This window comes from Dendrobates tinctorius, unplaced genomic scaffold (genome assembly GCF_039654945.1).
Source record: "Dendrobates tinctorius isolate UK_male_01 unplaced genomic scaffold, ASM3965494v1 ptg000079l, whole genome shotgun sequence".
Classification (NCBI taxonomy): Eukaryota; Metazoa; Chordata; class Amphibia; order Anura; family Dendrobatidae; genus Dendrobates; species Dendrobates tinctorius.
In genome coordinates this window covers 13,406,532-13,425,034 of record NW_027361747.1, presented here as the reverse complement: position 1 = coordinate 13,425,034, position 18,503 = coordinate 13,406,532, and the positions used below count along the sequence as shown (strand labels likewise).

The 18,503-nt window shown below is 43.5% G+C and overlaps 1 protein-coding gene across 3 annotated transcripts in view; it reads right to left on the bottom strand.

The window, feature by feature from the left end:
* The window catches only part of FIP1L1 (factor interacting with PAPOLA and CPSF1), a 69,246-nt gene extending 51,047 nt beyond the window's left edge, over nt 1-18,199 (bottom strand). The window contains exons 1-10 of one of the 3 annotated variants that reach the window (XM_073583537.1): nt 17,949-18,199; nt 10,794-10,842; nt 9,323-9,380; nt 9,118-9,218; nt 8,709-8,773; nt 7,430-7,537; nt 7,099-7,229; nt 6,216-6,325; nt 5,737-5,833; nt 1,774-1,933 (exon numbers count right to left, since the gene is read on the bottom strand). In XM_073583537.1, the coding sequence (XP_073439638.1) occupies nt 1,774-1,933; nt 5,737-5,833; nt 6,216-6,325; nt 7,099-7,229; nt 7,430-7,537; nt 8,709-8,773; nt 9,118-9,218; nt 9,323-9,380; nt 10,794-10,842; nt 17,949-18,129 (1,060 nt within the window). In that variant the 5' untranslated portion in view covers nt 18,130-18,199. The remainder of the gene's footprint in view (nt 1-1,773; nt 1,934-5,736; nt 5,834-6,215; nt 6,326-7,098; nt 7,230-7,429; nt 7,538-8,708; nt 8,774-9,117; nt 9,219-9,322; nt 9,381-10,793; nt 10,843-17,948) is intronic. The other 2 variants (XM_073583535.1, XM_073583536.1) reach the window with 2 other exon arrangements.
* Nucleotides 18,200-18,503: the final 304 nt, after the last annotated feature.

Sequence of the window (18,503 nt, the reverse complement as noted above, 5' to 3'; positions counted from 1 at the left end):
GCCAGATAAGTTGGATAATTGGTGAGAATCTATTGGAAGGACCTGGTCCAGCGGACACTTCTGTTATCTGTGGCTGTCAAACGAAACCAGATAGCTACCCCCAAGGTATACGCAGCTCTTCTGATTAGCTGGCCTATCACAATGGCATCAATGCAGTGTGACGAGCATGTAAAAAGAAAAGCCACAAATGCCGGCAAGAAGGAGGCGGATCTCAGGGCTCTGATCCCACATCAGCAACAGGCCACTGGACCTGGTCCTGAGATTCGATTTTCATCCGCTAAAATTCTGGGCTTACCTAGCCCCTCTTCCTATAGAAATGTTCTAGTTGGAAATGAATTCAAGAAGGGGCTTCACTCCAGGGAAAACTCCATTATCGAGTTCAGGACCAGGCCATTTTATTTCCCCTGCTCCTGACTAGGCACATATTTGGGTGTTAATGTACTAGTGCTGTGTACGGCTCTAAAAATGTTCCCATTTGGCTATTCAAATACATTTTCCCCCTTTCTTTCACTATAGAAAGTTTTAATTTTCATGTTTTCTAATCACTCTCCCCCTTTAAAAAAAGAACACAAAGGCCCATCAGCTAAACACATTTTAAATGGCTTTTCTTTTTTTTTACATATTAAATATTTTTTCTGTCTAGATCAGTTAGAAACTGTGATTCGGACTAGTGGTCGCTATTTTTTCAGTTTTGTTTGATTTTTAAATGCATTTTACACACTGTGCCTACCATAAAGTTGTAAAAGACCTTGGAGGGGGGGTGGTGACTGGTGGGGGCGAAATTTTAGCGTAATACTGCATTCTTTTTATTGCCGATTTCCCTTGGTAAATTTCAGCTTCTAAGCTGTTTAGCAGAGCTGACAGTTTCCTAGGACCCAGCAGCTTCTGCTCTCTCCCTGTACTCAGCGTTCACATGACCACTGGGTACGGAGGAGGAAGCACTGTCAGAGCATTCTAATTGGTATATACAAGCGCTGATCAGCGTTGAATTTACAGCGATTAAAAAGGTAAACCTGGTAATAACCCATGTTAAACTTCCTTGACATAAAGGTCCCCACCCCCACAGCTGCACAATCTTGTCCATGATGATTACACTGCATTGACGTTTCAAAGTGTCAGTGCAGAGTAAAGTGTGGACCGTCCGGACCTTTAAAGTCTTGAAGCAGTCCAAAAATAACCCCACCCAAAAAAACAGGTAATTTATGCAAAATTTTATTTTTATAAAACCTGCTAATATATCTTTCAGTCTCAGAATTTTTTTTAATAAAATTCTACCACATGAAAATGCCTTAAGAGAAAACTATCAATGACTATTCTAATTCGCAGCCATGAGACATGATGTGAGGGAAATGTAGTTTCAGCCACAACACAAAAGCAACAGGAACCCAGTATTGTGAGAGGAAGGAAAAGTTTAAAAGAAAAGAATATTACAAAGGAAGAAACTTCAGCCAGGATTTAAGATTTCACAAAAATATTCAATTTCTTTAAAGCAGATTCAAACATTCATATTTTGCAATGCATGAGCTGGCCATTTGTCTCCTAGCCTGAACTAGAAAGCCTCATAAGCATATGCAAGGCTGTCAAATTTTTGCCAGGAGACCCACGGCCAGTCCATACATCATGGTCCAAGAGACCATAAAACATAAAATGTGAGAAACTGGCCTATGGCCAATATCCAACTTCCTAGGGACCTGCACTATAGTCATTTTACAAATATACAGCACAAAAAGGAGCAAGCTGAACAAAAACATAAATAATGCCTTCCAGGCTTACCTGGTGGGGGTATAAGAGGAGGGGCGGTGCTGACATTTGGAGGTGGTGGAAATAACGGAGGTGGTGGGAGGTGTGTTGGGGGTGCTCCAGGAGGAAAAAATGGCGGTGGCGGCTTGATAAAATTATTATCCACCTCTGAAGGAGACTGTTCACTGACTACCTAAAATATAAAGTCAATATACAAAAAGCTTTAAACAAAATTTTGATGAATGACAATGATAATTTTATGTCATTGAGTCTGGTCTTTAAAATTTACTTGATTTGTCTAGAAATAGTTTATCACTCGGTGCCTAAGAGGAATGTATACACCCAGACTTGTAACATGTTGGGTTCTCTCCACAATACATGTGGAAGCTAAATACATGGCATCAGGATCTGCTCACTATGTATGGGCCAACAGAAAAATTCAAGTCAAAGGGGTTTGTCAGGTCATCGGATAAAAGTCTGCAGACTTTGAATCCTTACAGCGTGCACATTCCATGCGGTCAGGATTCTCCAATGTTGCTGCTTAGAGTGGGCGGTCACATGAGCACAATTATGCAATTTGTATGCTTCCATCACATTCTGACTAGAAGTGTTTGGTTCTGCTCAATTTACTTGTGCTGAGCGAGGCTAATTGAAATGTGGTAGAAGTATGCAAATTGCAAACTTGCAATCAAGTGACAGCCCATTCTCAACACTAGAGAATCCCGATGGTATGTAATCTGCACATAGTAAGGATTCAGAAGTCTACAGACTAATATCAGAGGACCAGACAAACCCTTAAATGTTTACGCAACATCTGAGTGTTCCTCCGCTGTATACGTAAAGAGAACAAATTTTAGGGTATGTGCACACATAGTTTTTTGTCTCTGCGGATTTTGTAGAGAAAACTGCAGGAAATCCGCAGGACAAAGTGCTGCGGTTTATCTGCGTTTTTTCTGCGGTTTTATACCTCATAATGGATGAGGTGTAAAACTGCAGCGTTTCTGCACCAAACAATTGACAAGCTGCGTTTTGAAAACCGCAGCAAAACCGTGCGGAAAAAAACGCAGCAAGTGCACAGCTTTTTTTTATTTCCATAGGAAATAAAAGGTACTGTACAACGCAGCAGAATCTGCTGCGTTTCTGCAGAGCCGGAAACGCAGCAGAAACCGCAAAGTGTGCACATACCCTTATCTTTTTATTTACTAAGGAAAGGTAAATAAATATTGCACGAATGAATTATAGTGAAGGCATCCCTTTTTATTTTGTAGGCCTATTCATTAATGTAAGAATGCACACACAATGCTCACGAGTCAACTTCTGATCTGAATACTACTGGCCACGGTGCCAGTGGAATTTGCTTTGTCATTAGAAGCCAGCACAAAGCACACACCGGCCCTTGTACTTCTAACAGCAAATGTGGTGTAACTCTATAAAGAAAAAGGTCAGTTCACTTGAAACTAATGAGCAAAAGCTGGAAACTTGCAAGAAGAAACATTGCTGTGGTATCAAAATTCACAAATGCAAGCAGTTCTTTTTTTTTCCCTCTCTAAAAGGTATTAACTGTACCACATTTATAGAAATGGAATTTCTCAGACAGTGGGAAGTAGTTGAGTTATGAAAGTTCTTCGCAGGAAATTGCATTGAATACAAAAATCAGCCTGTAATAACCAGTTATTTCTTTTTGCACAACGTTTTCTCCATCAGGCAGAAAATGAAGCAGCAGGGTCACTTGCTCCCATAAATCTCAACCCTGATTCTACCGATTATGTGTGTCCCTCTCTGATGAGACCACCATCACATATCCTATGGATAGTAGATAAAAATCTTCGGTGTGAAAACCTCAAAAATGTATATAAAAAAGGGACAAATTTGCATTCTTGAAAACATTTTAGTTACACAAATATGAGAATTATTGATTGTAAGGGTACGGTCCCACGGTCTGTAAACGCTGCGGGTAGAATGCTGTGTCCAACCCACAGCAACCAGATGTTACAGCATAGTGGAGGGATTTCAGGAAATCCTATGTTCACTATGCGTGCATCGATGCCTGTAGCTCACCGGCGGAGAGGAACATGTCGTGCATCTTTCCAGACCGCAGCATGTCAATTTATCTTGAGGAGATGCGAGTCTCCGCAAGATAAATTTCACCCATACAATGTATTGGATGCAGTGATTCCACACGGTTCAATGAACAAAGGATTCACCTGAGTTCAAAAGCCAGCAGCGCTTTGGACGTGACATGTGCTGTGTCCAAAGCGCTGCCAATTACTGACTGTGTGCACCCGGCCTAATGGATGTCCAAATTCATGGCCATTGAATTGCTGTACGTACAGTTAGGTCCATATATATTTGGACAGAGACATTTTTCTAATTTTGGTTCTAGACATTACCACAATGAATTTTAAACAAAACAATTCATATGCAGATGAAGCTCAGACTTTCAGCTTTCATTTGAGGGTATACACATTAAAATTGTATGAAGGGTTTAGGAGTTAATGAGCTGAAACATGTGCCACCCTGCTTTTAAAGGGACCAAAAGTAACTGGTCAGAGTAATTTATTGTAAATAAAATGTTCATTTCTAGTACTTGGTTGAAAACCCTTTGTTGGCAATGACTGCCTGAAGTCTTGAACTCATGGACATCACCAGACGCTGTGTTTCCTCCTTTTTGATGCTCTGCCAGGCCTTCACTGCAGTGGTTTTCAGTTGCTGTTTGTTTGTGGGCCTGTCTGAAGTTTAGTCTTTAACAAGTGAAATGCATGCTCAATTGGGTTGAGATCAGGTGACTGACTTGGCCATTCAAGAATATTCCACTTCCTTGCTTTAATAAACGCCTGGGTTGCTTTGGCTTTATGTTTTGGGTCATTGTCCATCTGTAGTATGAAACGACGACCAATCAGTTTGGCTGCATTTGGCTGGATCTGAGCACACAGTATGGCTCTGAATACCTCAGAATTCATTTGGCTGCTTCTGTCCTGTGTCACATCATCAATAAACACTAGTGACCCAGTGCCACTGGCAGCCATGCATGCCCAAGCCATCACACTGCCTCCGCCGTGTTTTACAGATGATGTGGTATGCTTTGGATCATGAACTGTACCACGCCTTCGCCATACTTTTCTCTTTCCATCATTCTGGTAGAGGTTGATCTTGGTTTCATCTGTCCCAAGAATGTTCTTCCAGAACTGTGCTGGCTTTTTTAGATGTTTTTTTTTAGCAAAGTCCAGTCTAGCCTTTTTATTCTTGATGCTTATGATTGGCTTGCACCGTGAAGTGAACCCTCTGTGTTTACTTTCATACAGTCTTCTCTTTATGGTAGATTTGGATATTGATACGCCTACCTCCTGGAGAGTGTTGTTCACTTGGTTGGCTGTTGTGAAGGGGATTCTCTTCACCATGGAGATTATTCTGCGATCATGCATCACTATTGTCTTCCGTGGGCGCCCAGGTCTTTTTGCATTGATGAGTTCACCAGTGCTTTCTTTCTCAGGATGTACCAAACTGTAGATTTTCCAACTCCTAATGTTGTAGCAATTTCTCGGATGGGTTTTTTCTGTTTTTGCAGCTTAAGGATGGCTTGTTTCACCTGCATGGAGAGCTCCTTTGACCGAAGGTTTCCTTCACAGCAAAACCTTCCAAATGCAAGCACCACACCTCAAATCAACTCCAGGCCTCTTATCTGCTTAATTGAGAATGACATAACGAAGGGATTGCCCACACCTGTCCATGAAATAGCCTTGGAGTCAAATGTCCAATTACTTTTGGTCCCTTTAAAAACAGGGTGGCACATGTTAAGGAGCTGAAACTCCTAAACCCTTCATCCAATTTTAATGTGGATACCCTCAAATGAAAGATGAAAGTCTGAACTTCAACTGCATCTGAATTGTTTTGTTTAAAATTCATTGCGGTAATGTCTAGAACCAAAATTAGAAAAATGTTGTCTCTGTCCAAATACATATGGACCCAGCTAAGTGTGATAAACCACAAACACTATACCTGAATATTGCTTTCATTAGCGCCTCGTCGACGGCCTTCAACACGAGTGATTGTGGTGGTTTGTCCGATGACATCAATTGTGCCTGAGAGCTTCCTACTGTAAAAATTAGGATAACAATTGGGTTTTAAAAAAGTATTCAGTATATAACACTATCCCAAATATCAGAACATCCCTGACTAAAAGGTCCAGCAATACAAACAATGTCAAATTAATTCCCCCAATCACCAGAATACCAGTAATAATTAGATTTTGCAAATTTATAGAGAAATCCAATAACATATGATCTAATATGTGAGGTCACAGTGATAGCAGGCACTGAGATGCTAAAGGGGTTTGGGCCCAAAGTATTGGATTTTACTGGAACTCAAAGTTCAATTGCGGATTTTTTACTTTTTCAAGTCAACCTAAAGGCAAATAAACAAAACATCTCTCTAAGTTTTAGGTGGGGGCTGTCTTCATGCCTTTATAAATATCTTACCTTGGAGGTGGAGCACCAGACTTAAATAAAGATGTTGGTGATGTGAACTCTGGTTTGGTGGTCTGTATGATGGAATCTTTTTCGGGATTGCCAGTTCTGCCCTGCTGTACCTTTTGATAAAACAATAAGTAAAACAAATTCTACTGAGCAATATACACAAAGATTCCTTAGCTGTGCAGAAATGTAACACAGGGCAGTACGACACAGGAAAGGGGGTTACATTGCTTGGGAACATAATACTCATTTCCTGCACCTGAAGATCTACACTATCCACATTAGGCAAAACTGTGCAAGGCAGCAAAATGGACCAACAGCACTGACCTATAACCAATACAATGTCCATAAGAACTGCATTCTCAAAGTATGAACAAAGGAAATAGATGGCCTTCGTTTATTTTATGCTGAGTAATGTATATAATTGGCTTCAAGGGAATCTGCAGCAGGATTTCATCCCCTAAAATATTTATATGCACATGCAGCTACAGACAGTCCTTTCCTCCGCTACTGAGAAATCTACATTTAAATTGATATGGAAATGAGGTTTAAGTGCTTTTGATGCAGGAAGCACTTCCCAAGCTTGTCACTCAGGCTTTAATCCCAATAGTGTGCTCAAATGTCGTCCCCTATGCACTTGCTAGTCAAATGCCACACTATGTAAATAGCATAGCAGGCAAGCAGTAAAGAGGACATTTGCTACATAAGTGGAAATGTAGACATGCTTTTCCAAATTTAGTCCAATTTCAGGGAAGCAGAAAGCAAGAGGATATGGTTCCCTGATACTGCTTATTGGCTGGGGTACCAGTCATAGGGATAAATGCCATAAAATGTTTGTTGCTGGAATGCCCCTTTAATAATTTATAGAACTGTAAAACTCTCAATGTACCGTAATTTTGTTTGATATCGATGAGACGGGAAGTGCTTCCAAGCCCATCCGAAGCCTCTTCTGTTTCTCACAGTAGGCTTTCCAGGTATCTTCATTGAATCCATAATTGAAATAGTCCGAGAGATCAGCACCTACATGTTTAAAAGATGAAAAAAAAAATGTTCATAAATACAATCATTGTCATAGGTGGTAAAAATATTAGTGCTAGAATTTGAACTAAATATTGCCATTGTCTGCAGCCAGTTTCATTTGGGGTCTAAGAAACCCCTTGTTATCAAGCACACTTTTACTGTTGTTGTAAGGTCAACAGCAACATGGCCCAGAAAATTACCTGGCTTTCTCCAAGGTTTGTCTTCAAATGAATCCAAGTCCACCTCAACCAGAGGAACTCCATTAATACTGCCTGGGGCATCCAAATCCACCCCCTTAACTTTTCCTCCTGCGATAGTAAGAATGTCAATTAGTAAGACACTTGGATTTTATTTCCTTTTAATTCAATAAGCTTATACATAAAGTGTACAGATCATCTAAAAACGATCTAAGGCATCTTAAAGCATTTTTTTTATTTTATCATTTTCAAAACACATGAAATGCAATCCTCAAGCCAAAATCTGTGTGCACACATTCACTCTACATAATTGTGATCGAGTCTCTTTTTATTCATTTTAAAACATTTTACAGGAAGGAAAAACCGGATATCCAGATCAGACCATTTGAACTCCATCTCTTCACCGCCAACAACCAACCCCCCATTTCAAGCATCGGGTGTATTCAACCAGAACACAAATTACAGCGCACATAGGAATATAAAGTCCAAAACATCTACATGTTTTTTTTTCACATTTTTGTCAGGACCAGCTAGCCAACATGCAGTCCAGACATAGAGTATCTTATAAGGCTCTTTAGCACAACATTAAACAAGGAGAACAAAGTTTGTCAAAATATGCACTTTTCCTTTTGGCATAAACCACTTTTTCAACAAAGAGATGAGAGTTCACATACTTGATGCATTCCCTGAGGGATGGAGATCTCTAAGAGATTCAATTTTTAGCAATTAGCTTCCTGGTGGGGAACAGCACGGGTGCAATAGCAATTTTACCCATTTCTTCCACATGCAGCTCACCAATGTATCCCAGGATACAAATCAGGGGGTCTTTAGGCAGTGTACATTTATAGTTCCATAAGGTTAAGAACCACAATCCAAAAGGTATATAATTGCAGGCAAGACCATAATATGTGAAATATTCCTGCCTCCTCCGCAAAACAGCGCAAATTTAGGAAGAGATTTACCAAAATCTGTAAACAGTTGCCTTCAGCTACCCATCTACTCAAATTTTTTTTTAGAGGCCCTAATGAAGCATCACCCTGACAATAACATGGCTGACTAATCAACAGGGTTTTTTTGTTTGTTTTAACAGTTTTGATAAGATATTTGAGGGCAAGGGGATTTTTTTTTACTAGATAATATAGTATTGCGGTATTTTTCTCTAAACATTACAGTATTTGCACTGGAAAGTGACAGCAAACTTTGTGAAGGGATAAATACAAGCATTACAACTGCACAGCCTGCTACTGTAGTGTCATGGCGAGGTGAAGAAGACATGGCTTACCAGCAGATCCGTATATTCTACCTCCAGTTTTAATGTTCAGGTTAACAGGGGTGGTGCCGTAGCTCCTAAAATATTAAATATACACATATTAAGAAAATGAATTGTTCACAAATCTTACGTAGTTTTAAATGGATCCTGTAGAAAAGCTATTTACCTGTATATGCAGGGGTAATCTGCAGGTAAATAGCGTGTGGACTCTGCTTGATAAAGCAGTGGCTACAAAGAGAAAATGAAGTTCTATTCCCCCTGCAGCTGCTCGCTTCCAATCTTCATTTTTTCCCAGTAGCCGTGGCTCCAGTGAGCTGGCTAGATACCATTTAAATGCTCTTTATCTGCAGAACACACATATCTGCAGGTAAATTGTGTTTCTGGAAGTGACAGGTTCTCATTAAATGCAGTATCTACATACCCGTACTGAGGAGCGCCGGTTTTAATATCCCCTATAGTGACATGGACGTCATCGTCATCATCATCACTGTCGCTATCACTGTCATCTTCAGCTACTGAAACCTTATACAGGAAGAAAAAAATGTCATGCAAAAGCTTAAGTGTGCTCATACACACAAATCCCATTTATGAAACATAGTAATATGTGAACTTTTTGCAAAAGTTACCTTTTTGGAGACACCATTCTCTGTAGTCTCTGCTTCAACAACTGGCAAGGGATGCGAGCTGTGGAATAAAGCGTATGAGAAAATAAAAGACGATGGCTGGCAATGCCACACACAAAAACTCTGCAGCAAATACATTGGTTCATAAGAACATACCCCAAAAATTGTTTTTAAAAACAAAAACAAAACCCCACACCAGCAAAGACGGTGTAAAGTTACTGGCCACACGACCATCAGGAACAAACAATTCAGAGACCAGGCTGAATTAGAGAAGCAGTCCCTGGGAAGGTGTGAATAATACATTCCATTAGTGTGCCACATTTGCTTTTTTCACTGATCCATTCACTTAACTGGGCAAGTTAGGTCAAGAGATCAGAACAAATTTGGACAAATATATATATATAAATTATTTTTAAAACTGACATGAACAAGAACATGTGCCAGAATCTATTAAAGGAAGCCATTGTTTAATATATTATGCTATTTAGGTGCTCAGTGGAAGGGACCACAGAGTCCGGAGCTCCATCAGGATGTCCATCACTGCCCTAAGCCTCTATGTGACAGCGCTGTACAGCAGCAAACAGAATGTGCAGAACAAGGAAACTGACAGCTCCAGGAGAGTGTTCTGTGCAAAGATCAGATATTAGCAGAGACTTCACCGGCTAGGAAAAGTCAGCACTGTAAAGGGGGTTTTACACTAAGCAATATCGCTAGCAATATCGCTAAAACGTCACTGGTTTTGTGACGTTATAGCGATATTGCTAGTGATATCGCTATGTGTGATACTTACCAGCGACCGGCTCCCACGCTGCTCATCGCTGATCGCGCGAGAATGTCCGGCTCCATTTCTCGTCGTCTGCTTCCTGCTGGGCTTCCTGCTGTGACGTCCAGCGATGCGTGGAGGTGGGCGGGAGGACGCAGGATCGGTGTGTGTGAATGGTAAGTATCGTGCGCTGCGTCGCTGCTGCATCGCTGTGAGATCTTTCTGTATGAAAGCTCACTAGCGATCATTTAGCGATGCACCAGCGATCCTGACCGGGTCGGATCGCTGGTTGGATCGCTGGTGCATCGCTAAATGTAAAAGGGCCTTAAAAGACAAAGGGGGCCAAGTCTGGCCAGTCTGACTGATTGTCGAGAGGTGCTCCGGACACAGGTGTCCTGGACAAAGCACCAAATTGGAAAGACATTTTCATCAAATGTAGACCTGGAAATTTGGAACAAAAGGAATGTTTTTTCACTGGACAAACTGCCTAACATGTAGCTGTAAATACTTTACAATGTCATTTTGCTTTGACTCTTAACCATACAATATGCAGAAATAGTTTTTATTCAGATATATCGAACTGGAATTTAGCAAATAGAAATTTCTGCCCAAAAAAAAAAAAAAAAAAAAAAGATCATCCAGTTTTGAACTTAAAAACTCAACATCAATAAAGACAAACTGAAAGGGAAAAAAAAGCAAGAAAAGCCTCACCTCGTTATATCCTCTTCTTCGTCATCTGGCCCAGCAGCTTCATTTTCCTCTGCATAAAGACACAAAGGACATGCAACATATCACAGTAGGATGTATCTCCTTTCGACAGACACCATGACAGCCTGTCAGACAGATCTGACCAGTGTAATCCTTAAAAGGTCTTTCCCATCAGGAAAATGACTCAAGTACATCATTGAGGAGGGATCCTACTGGGGCCACCGCTCCATAAGCCAAGTAGAAGCTCCTCTCTGGCAGACTCAGGCTGTCCATGTATCGTGTGGTAGACATGAAGTTCTGGTCATGGTAAAATCAAATCTTTGCTGGGGGTCTCAGGAGCCAAAGCAGCAGAGACCAGCTCAGGGCTATGCTAGCTATGGAAGAGGCTGCCCACTATGTTCAACAAAACACGCGTGCATTAGAGGGTCCTATTCTTTGGACCTTCACTATTAACCTGAGCAGAAACCTCTAATAAAAGATTACCAATTACAATACAGATGTACAGTATATTAGCTTGTAATGTTTGGGCAAAAAATACTCCTCCCTAATGATCTAAACACACGTCAACAAGTGAGCATGCAGTTTTAAAGAAGAGGACAATAAACCCTTGCCAGAGAGGTCTACCATTTCCTGTAGGAACACAGGACCAGTCACTGTAAAAAACAACATGCTGATCCTTAATTACGCTGAAATTTGCCAATTTGGAGTCATGACACCAAAATACAGTAAAGTCCTTAAAGGGGTTTTACCAACATTAAGTTATCTGCTATCCACAGGGTAAGAGATAATGTACTAATCAGCAAAACTGAGAACAGCGCTATGCAGATAGCCTAGCCGGATACTTTGCTTTCTCCACAAGCCCCATAGACAACGAATTGAACACAGAGGTTCCCATGAATGAGCTTTCATTCTCCAGATTGCTGAATGGGAGAGGGGTCCCAGCGACGTGCCCCCGTGATTAGTTAGTAATCTGTAAAGGGGCTTTCCCAAGATTTAAAGGGAAGGAAAACACAGACAAGCTTTGGATAGGGATAAGAGTTGGCCATTTTCAGACATGCACTTTCACGGTAGCGAGGTCTCATCACACCCTACAACTGTAATTAAACCTAGTTCAAACCGATGTACCAGCCACAGTATTAGTCAAGTCAGTGATTTGTGGCCGCTGCCCAGCAGCCTCCTACAGCGCTTCTTTTGATTAGAAAGCCTGGCGCGAAGTTCATGACACTGCAACTAGGACACCATGACAGGCCGGCTTATCAAAAGAGAGGAGACAGCACCTGGGAGTCCAGTGACCACGGACTACTGACGTGACTGATCGATCAGGTCCTGAGAATCGATTCTCACCATCTCTCTCGTGATCGACAATTATCTGTTTTGTGACACAAGACAAATTTTGTCCCATTGATGAGCCACTTACAAACCAATTTCTGACTGGTTAGAAATTATACAAATCTATGTAAATCAAGCCTCCCAGACGCTGACATTTCTCTGCTGCAGTAAATGGCTGCCATAATGTGTACATCTGGCTGTATGAGCAAGTCTAAGAGATTGGCAGTGCTGTAACAGGGGAGAACTCCCCATCTACAGCCCTAGACTCTCACCTTATTAGTGCTGTCTTGAAGGCAATCTCCAGTAATACACTTACTCAAAAACGTAAAGGACAGACTAAAGACAATAGGTGACAACTTGTCAACTGCTGGGACCACTTTTTGCAAGAACGCAGTTCTGAATGAAGGAAAAGTCCGGCCCCTGCACTGCTGCTATACAGTCATGGCCAAAAGTTTTGAGAATGACACAAATATTAATTTTTACAAAGTCTACTGCTTCATTTTTTCTAATGGCAATTTGCATATACTCCAGAATGTTATAAAGAGTGATCAGCTTAACAGCAATTACTTGCAAAGTCAATATTTGCCTAGAAAATTAACTTTATCCCCCAAAACACATTTCAACATCATTGCAGCCCTGCCTTAAAAGGACCAGCTAACATCGTTTCAGTGATTGCGCCATTAACACAAGTGTCGGTGTTGATGAGGACAGGGCTGGAGATCAATCTGTCATGATTAAGTAAGAATGACACCACTGGACACTTTAAAAGGAGGCTGGTGTTTGGCATCATTGTTTCTCTTCTGTTAACCATGGTTATCTCTAAAGAAACACGTGCAGTCATCATTGCACTGCACAAAAATGGCCTAACAGGGAAGAGTATTGCAGCTAGAAAGATTGCACCTCAGTCAACAATCTATCGCATCATCAAGATCTTCAAGGAGAGAGGTTCCCTTGTTCCCAAAAAGGCTCCAGGGCGCCCAAGAAAGACCAGCAAGCGCCAGGACCGTCTCTTAAAAGAGTTTCAGCTGCAGGATCGGGCTACCAGCAGTGCAGAGCTTGCTCAGGAATGGCAGCAGAAAGGTGTGAGTGCATCTGCACGCACTGTGAGGCGGAGACTCTTGGAGCAAGGCCTGGTCTCAAGGAGGGCAGCAAAGAAGCCACTTCTCTCCAGAAAAAACATCATGGACAGACTGATATTCTGCAAGAGGTACAGGGAGTGGACTGCTGAGGACTGGGGTATAGTCATTTTCTCTGATGAATCCCCTTTTCGATTGTTTGGGACATCTGGAAAATGGCTTATTCGGAGAAGACCAGGTGAGCGCTACCACCAGTCTTGTCTCATGCCAACTGTCAAGCATCCTGAAACCATTCATGTGTGGGGTTGCTTCTCAGCCAAGGGAATGGGCTCTCTCTCAGTCTTGCCTAAAAACACAGCCATGAATAAAGAATGGTACCAGAATGTCCTCCAAGAGCAACTTCTCCCAACCGTCCAAGAGCAGTTTGGCGATCAATAATGCCTTTTTCAACATGATGGAGCACCTTGCCATAAAGCAAAGGTGATAACTAAATGGCTCAGGGAACAAAACAGAGATTTTGGGACCATGGCCTGGAAACTCCCCAGATCTTAATCCCATTGAGAACTTGTGGTCCATCATCAAGAGACGGGTGGACAAACAAAAACCTTCAAATTCCGACAAAATAAAAGCATTGATTTTGCAAGAATGGACTGCTATCAGTCAGGATTTGATCCAGAAGTTGATTGAGAGCATGCCAGGGAGAATTGCTGAGGTCCTGAAGAAGAAGGGTCAACACTGCAAATATTGACTTGCTGCATTAACTCATTCTAACTGTCAATATAACCTTTTGTTACTCAATATATGATTGCAATTATATTTCTGTATGTGATATAAACATCTGACAAACACACATAAAAACCAGAGGGCAGCAGATCATATGAAAATATAATATTTGTGTCATTCTCAAAACTTTTGGCCATGACTGTACTGCCAGTTGGACCACTGAGGATGCTGCGCTGTACTTGTCACCTTCCATAACTAATGGATGGAGCGGGCTGTGTGTGCAGGAACTTCAGGACCTCAATCTTGTGTGGTGGTTCCAGCGATCCAGGGCCTAATGGAGAACTTGCAGCCTTGATACAACCCCTAGTATATTGCAGTCCATATACAGACCGTCATTCCCGGAGTGACCATGGGGCTTATGACAAGAACTTACATCCTTATAGGCATGTATGAGGCTTTAAAGCGAAAGTGTCAGCAGGATTTTGCTAAGTAAACCACAAGCACTGTCAGGTTACCACTGTTACACCGATTAAAATGATACCTGGCGTGAAGAAATCCATCTTGTGGAAGACTCAGCCTACAGTCTCACCCCGGAGCACAGGCATCTCGTTAAGGCCAGTTTCACATTTGCGCATGGTGCAGCTGCGGATTTCCTCTGAAGCTCCGCCCACTGCAGCACCTCCTCCAGGCAACTCCGCCTACATCTGCATACTTCTGCATGCGGCCTGCGTACCCTCTCTCTAACATTGGGTACACAGGTCATGCGGATGCCTCCGAATGCGTCGTTTTGACGATGCGGTGATCCGCGTCGAACGAAATATATAGGAATTTGATGCGGTTGCCGCATCGTCAAAACGACGCATGTGGAGGCATCCGCTCAACCTGCATACCTAATATTAAAGATAGGGTACGCAAGCCACATGCAGAAGTATGCGGAGGTGACCGGAGGAGGTGTGGCAGTGAGCGGAGCTTCACGGAGGACATCCACAGCCCTCCACAGATCCTCCATGCGCAAATGTGAAACTAGAACTGAAAACTTCTTACACTGATTACACGTTCTTGTGGTTCTTCACAAGACTGATTTCTTCACCCCAGGTATCATTTTAATCAGTGTAACAACATGAAAATGTCTGTAGTTTACTTAGTAAAATCCTGATGACAGGTTCCCTTAAATGTGGGTCAGGATATCAGTGATCAGTCCGGACACTACAATCTGTCTGCAGGCCATGAAGTAATGTATGAGCCCGGCTTTAAAGGGGTTTTTCACACAATGGACATTAATCATGTATTTATAGAATAGGTGATAAAAGTCTGATATGCAGAACGGGGCAGAGGCTCGTGTACAGTGCTCACATGTACACATTCTATAGACATTAAATGGAGGAGTGCACATTGTGGGTAAACAACTTTAGCTGAAATCTGTCACCAGGATTTTGCTATCCCATCAGAGAGCAGCATAATATAGGAGCAGAGACCCTGATTTCAGCGATATGTCACTTACTGGCAGTGCTGTGTAGTCGGTATAAAATGGACAGACTCCTAAAATATATAATACATTGGATACAGTAGTACAATACAGGACATGCTGTAAATGTTTTCATAAGAGTTTGGGAAAGTTCTGAAATGTCCTATAAATGTCTGTTCTGTTCCTGATCCAAGGATCTGGGCTGTTAGCTGAGATGAATCAGTGCTGCACTTTATGTATGTTCTCCATAGTGAGGCAGGGATGTGGCCTCAAGAGTTGAGGAGACGGAGATTTGGCTTCCTGACTCCACAGCCCTGGTTACTGGGTTGCTTGCTGCAGTTCTAATAAAATCCCTATTATATCAGCTGCAGATCTATCAGTTCTCAGAGCCCTGCATAACCTGACCACATCATTGATTGGTGGCTTTCTGTGTACTCTGTGCATAGGCAGAAAGCTGCCATCAGTGGTGAGAGGCGGCGCAACACATAGCTCATGAATAAGGAAGACTACCTGGCAGCAGGTTTACTAGTCTTCTTGTGATAATCTCCTGCTGATACAACACTGATTTTTATTGAACCAATTGCAAGCAGGCGAGTGAGTGACATCACTGGAATCAGGGTCTTGGCCCATATGTTAGGTGTTACATTACGTGTAATAAACCCTTTAAAGGGAACCTGTCACCCCCCAGGGCGTTTTTAAGTAAAAGAGTCACCTTCACCAGCAAGGATGCATTCTGTGAAGGTGGCTCTTCTGGTTCTGACCCCTAGTAACGCCGAAATATTGACTTTTATAAATAGGTCCCCATACCTGTATTGCGTCCCATAGGTATGGTGTGTCCCCCTGTATCAGCCACCTCCCAGCTGTCCATCATGCCCCTGTTGTGTCTGAGCCACCTATCAGTCATCCATCATGTCCCTGTCTTGCATCTGTGCGCCGCCTCCAAGCCATCCATCATGCCCCTGTTTTGAGTCTGGGTGCCGCCTCCCATCCGTCCATCATGCCCGTCTTGCATCTGGGAGCCGTCTCCCATCTGTCCATCATGCACCTGTGCAGTATGCCGGCGCCTGAGCTGTGACAACAGTTCTCAGGCATGCGCAGTGCGCGCTGCCCGAGAACCGACATTAGGCTATCGCGCCTGTGTGTTTTGGAGGCCCCAGATCCCACCCCGCAGTGTGAATACATCATAACACACTTTTAACACAGATGGGAGGCAGCGCCCAGATGCAAGACAGGGGCATAATGGATGGCTGAGGCGCGGCTGATACAGGGGGACACACCATACCTATGGGACGCAATACAGGTATGAGGACCCATTTATAAAAATCAATATTTCTTCGTTACTAGGGGTCAGAAACACAAGAGCCCCCTTCACAGAATGCAGCCTTAGTGCTGCTGAAGGTGGCTCTTTTACTTAAAAACACCAGGGGGGGGTGACATGTTCCCTTTAGGCTGTGCACACAAGCGTTTTTACCGGCAAAAACACTTAACCGCTTACAAGAAGCATCCCATCCATTTGAATGAATTCTGCACTTTGTGCATATTGATGCACTTTTTTCTGCGAAAAAAAATGCATTGCGGTAAAAAACGCAGCATGCTCATTAATTTCATGGAAAAATCTGCATTTCTAACTATTTTGTATGAGACTGGGGACGCTCCGGAAAAAAAGCATAAAAAAAAGCGCAAAAAAACGCATGTTTTCTCAGAAGGAGTCCGGTTTTCAGTCAGGAATTTTCTGCATACCTGGGTACATAGCCTTAAAGGGATTTTCTGGTTTCAGACAACCAGTCCCCCCAACTGCAGTTTAAAAATAAAAAAGCAAACTGCCCTTCACACTTCCTGCACGGCGTCTCCGCCGCTGTTCCTGGTGTTTTTTAATGTCTGCAATGATGCCGTCACCTCGACAGTGCTGCAGCTAATCAGCAAGCTCAGCGACTGCACCGTCTTCTCAGACAATGTCAGGTACCAGGACTCCCAGAGGAGGTGAGGAAAACAGGCATTTTTGGAAAACAAATCGCAGCTCGGTGACAGTTTTCTGAGACGGGACCAAGGCGGAGGGGGCGACGGGACCAAGGCGGAGGGGGCGACGGGACCAAGGCGGAGGGGGCGACGGGACCAAGGCGGAGGGGGCGACGGGACCAAGGCGGAGGGGGCGACGGGACCAAGGCGGAGGGGGCGACGGGACCAAGGCGGAGGGGGCGACGGGACCAAGGCGGAGGGGGCGACGGGACCAAGGCGGAGGGGGCGACGGGACCAAGGCGGAGGGGGCGACGGGACCAAGGCGGAGGGGGCGACGGGACCAAGGCGGAGGGGGCGACGGGACCAAGGCGGAGGGGGCGACGGGACCAAGGCGGAGGGGGCGACGGCACAGACACTATAAACTTTCTGAGAGTGCAGCCAGTGAGGAAAACTACTGCGATGGCCGATAACAGAGAATAGGCTGCAACTCTACAATGCTCTGAGGCAGCAGCTGAGGGAGGAGGCCGTGCCACGCAGCACCGCCATGGGGCCCGCACACAGGCAGACACGGCGCTCCTCGGTGCAGGCCGCACTCAGCACGCAGCGTACCCCCATACAGCCACTCTTCCTCCTCGTCCCCGCCTCCTCCGCCCGCAGTCACGGTGGTAGCTGTGGCTGTGCTCTCCACTGTCGGGGAGGAGGATGACGTCGGAGCAGCGGGCGAGCTGGAGCCGCTAATCTCCGGCGTAACCACCATCCGCTCCTGCGCCTCTCCGCCGGTGGCGGACATCTTTCCTGGGGAGAGAGGGAAAAGAAGCTATCGCGAGAACCTGCGGCCTCCAGCACGAACATGCCCCGGAACCATTCACAGCCAATGGAGAGCAGGTATTCAGGACACGTGACTGTATTCTGCGGCCATATTTGATTCAGGCTTAGTTTGCCAGTAGTAAAGCTGAGCCTTCCTGCTTATCCAAGCAATGAAGGCGGCAGTGTGATACGTTTATTAGGTTCTTTCATTCAGATCCCGGCCATTTAATGACTAATTTAACATATTTCTGACTTTATGAATATTTGTATTATATTGTGTCAATCATTGCTCAAAGCTGCTGCAGATATCAGTATGACACTGTGTAATAATGTCTACAGTACCGGAAACAAAAACAT